The 3095-nt window shown below is 35.1% G+C and overlaps 1 protein-coding gene across 1 annotated transcript; it reads left to right on the forward strand.

The window, feature by feature from the left end:
• The first annotated feature begins 208 nt into the window (after nt 1–208).
• On the forward strand, nt 209–2318 carry LOC145661782 (uncharacterized). The gene is made up of 3 exons (XM_081727120.1): nt 209–299; nt 1287–1777; nt 1938–2318. The coding sequence occupies exons 1-3, from the start codon at nt 209–211 to the stop codon at nt 2316–2318; spliced, it is 963 nt and encodes a 320-aa protein (XP_081583246.1).
• Nucleotides 2319–3095: the final 777 nt, after the last annotated feature.

The raw sequence follows: 3095 nt of genomic DNA on the forward strand, positions 1-3095 counted from the left end.
GTAAAGTTAAGTAGTAGAGGCTTGGGTACTTTATAAAATTTTCTGTTTAAGGAGCCTGATTTACCAAAATTCCTTTGTAGTTTCCATGTCTATCCACGTGTTCGTCCGCCCGGGAAACAAAAGATCTCCAGAACTACTGTGACAATTACTTGCACACACATTATTAACTCATTTTACTCATTTTGGAATAACCTAATATAACCTAATAATGGAATTGTGTTGTGTTCCTCTTCCAACAGAAAAAGTGTCTTCAAGAGATCGGGACAAAGGTAGGAAGTATAAATCCGGCAGTGCTAAAGGTAAAATGCAGCAAAGAGAAAGGAGGAGAAAGATAACTTAAAAGGATCAATGAAAAATTCTTAAAAATTGAACCCAAACAGGAAATGGATGTTGAGTCTGAAGTTCAAGTTCAGAGCCATCTTGAAGTCATGTCTGAGCCAGAAGATGTGAATTAATCACGATAAATAAAATTGAAAATGAAATTGAACAAGTTACTAAAGAAAATATATCTAACACCTCGGATCCTGTTCAAATCAGCTTAGTTATAGAAAGTGATCCAGGCTCTTGGCCAGAGTTTATAGGAGATGTAGGAAGGACTGAACTTCTTCGTAAAGGCTCAGTTCGTATTCAAAGAGAGGATTTTCCCCCCCAAAAAAATCAAGATGGTCGGCATTTTAGTTCATTTCATTATACTCGTTTCATGCGTAATGGAGGAAAACAAGATCGTCGATGGTTGATTTACTCAGAGTCCAAAGACGCTGTTTTCTGTTTTTCTTGTCGACTATTTAAGCCCAGAACTACAGCAATGAGTTCAAATGAAGGATGTTCTGACTGGAAAAATCTTAGTAAAATTATTAGAAATCATGAGTCTAGTGCATCTTATATAGACTGTGTTCTTAAGTGTTGGGAGTTAGATAAGAGGTTATGATCAGTTGATTCTTTATCTAAATTGCAACTGGAAGCAGAAAAGAAACGTTGAAGAGATATTCTAGAGAGACTAATCTGAATAGTTCAGTATCTGGCGACGCATAATATGGCATTCAGAGGACATGAAGAACATTTGAGTGCGAACAGGAGTGGTCATTTTTTCTACTTAGTTAAATAAGTTGCAGAATTTAATCCTATTTTACGAGAACATCTAAGCAATGTATTTAACAAAAGTGTGAAAGATCATTACCTTAGTAAAAACATCCAAAATGAAATAATAGATCTACTAGCTAAACAGACAAAAAATAAAATCATCGAAAATGTCAAGAAAAGCAAATATTTTTTTTCCATCATTGTAGACTATACGACGGACATATCTCGAACTGAACAAATGTCGGTTATATTAAGATACGTAAACAGAACGACGGGAGACATTGAAGAACACTTTGCCGTAGTTCTAGCAGTCGAGAAAACTACTGTAGCAGAACTCACAGACGTCATTTTAAGAGATATAGAATGTTGTGGCTTATCAATTGATAATTGTCGAGGGCAGAGGTATGACACTGGTGCCAATATGAAGGGTGAAAAAAGTGGTGTTAAATGTAGGATTCAAACCTTGAACCCTCTAGCTTTCTTCGTACCTTGCGGTGCTCACAGCTGGAATTTAATACTTGGAGATGCTGCAGCTTCTTGCATTGGAGCCAAATTATTCTTTGGTATTTTACAGAGACTTTTTACTTTGTTCTCTGGTTCAAGCGCTAGATGGAAAATTCTAAAAGCCAAGGTCGAAGTAACTTTGAAACTTTTGTGTGAAACTAGGTGGGAGTGCAGAGTGGAAAGTGTGAAAGCCGTGAGATACCAATTGAAAGGTGTTTGTGAGGCTTTTAGTAAGTTTAAGTGATAACTCAAGTAACTGTTTTGTGGCAAGTGAATGTCAGTCTCTCATCAAGGAAATAAGGTCTTATGAATTCATTGTTTCTCTTATTATTTGGTATGACATTTTGGTACAGATTAACACTATCAGTAAAGTTTGGCAAAGAGTAGATTCCCAGATAGATGTTGCTTTAAAGCATGTGACTGGTTTTCAACAGTGGCTGCAGACGTACAGAGATCAAGGTTTTCAGTCAGTTCAGGTCACAGCAAGTGAATTAGCGAGTGGTATTGGCATCAAGTCAAAATCCAAAGAAGTTGTTATACATAAAAAGAAAAGGATGTTTACATACGAAGTGCAGGATGAGGTAATACGATCAAGTGAAGACAAATTCAAAATTGAATATTTCTATGTTGTTATTGATACTTTGGCACAAAGTTGTGAACCTCGATTTCAAGCGCTAAGGAAGTATCACGATATGTTTGGATTTTTATATATTGTTGCTTCTCTAAAAGTCTGACAGAAGAGGAACTGCTGGCTAGTTGTAAATATCTTCAGATCGCTCTCTCAACGCACGATATGTCAGATGTGGATGGTATTGAACTATTTGAAGAACTGAAAATGTTCAGTCCTGTTTTCAGTGGTGGTAATATTAAAAATGCTATGAAATACATAGGAGAAAATAAGTTAGGAGAAGTGTGTCCTAATTTAAAAGTGGCTTTGCGGGTTATTCTGACTATGCCTGTGTCGATAGCATCAACAGAAAGAAGTTTTTCGCGTTTGAAACTGATTAAATATATTTGCGGTCGACAATGAGTCAGGACAGACTTTCTTCATTAGTTATATTATCTATCGAAAACGACATATCTAGCAGTATTGATATGACAGAAGCGATCCAGGTGTTCAGCAGCAGGAAATTTCGTAAAGTTCTCATTTAGATAAGTTTAGCAACTTTTAAATATCCTTTATGAATATAATTTGAAGAATCTCTGTAGACAGAATCAAAGGTGTTCTCCCAACTTAAAAAAAGCAAAAAAACAACAAAAAAACATATTGTTGTTATAATTCAAAGTATACTCAAAAACTGTCGAAGAAATTCTCCACAATAGAAAAGTCAAACAAGAAAAATCGAAGGATTATGATAACGAATTCTATGAGGTGAAGCTAACACAACCAAATGATGATGCTTGAATGAACGGAAACTTATCTAATTTGGTTGAAATTACGATGTAAATATTTCTTCGTAATTACTGTGTACATATATTTTTTATTCTGGATTAATGTATGTAATATTATT

Source organism: Thermobia domestica, chromosome 10, assembly GCF_964235325.1.
Source record: "Thermobia domestica chromosome 10, izTheDome1.hap1.1, whole genome shotgun sequence".
Classification (NCBI taxonomy): domain Eukaryota; kingdom Metazoa; phylum Arthropoda; class Insecta; order Zygentoma; family Lepismatidae; genus Thermobia; species Thermobia domestica.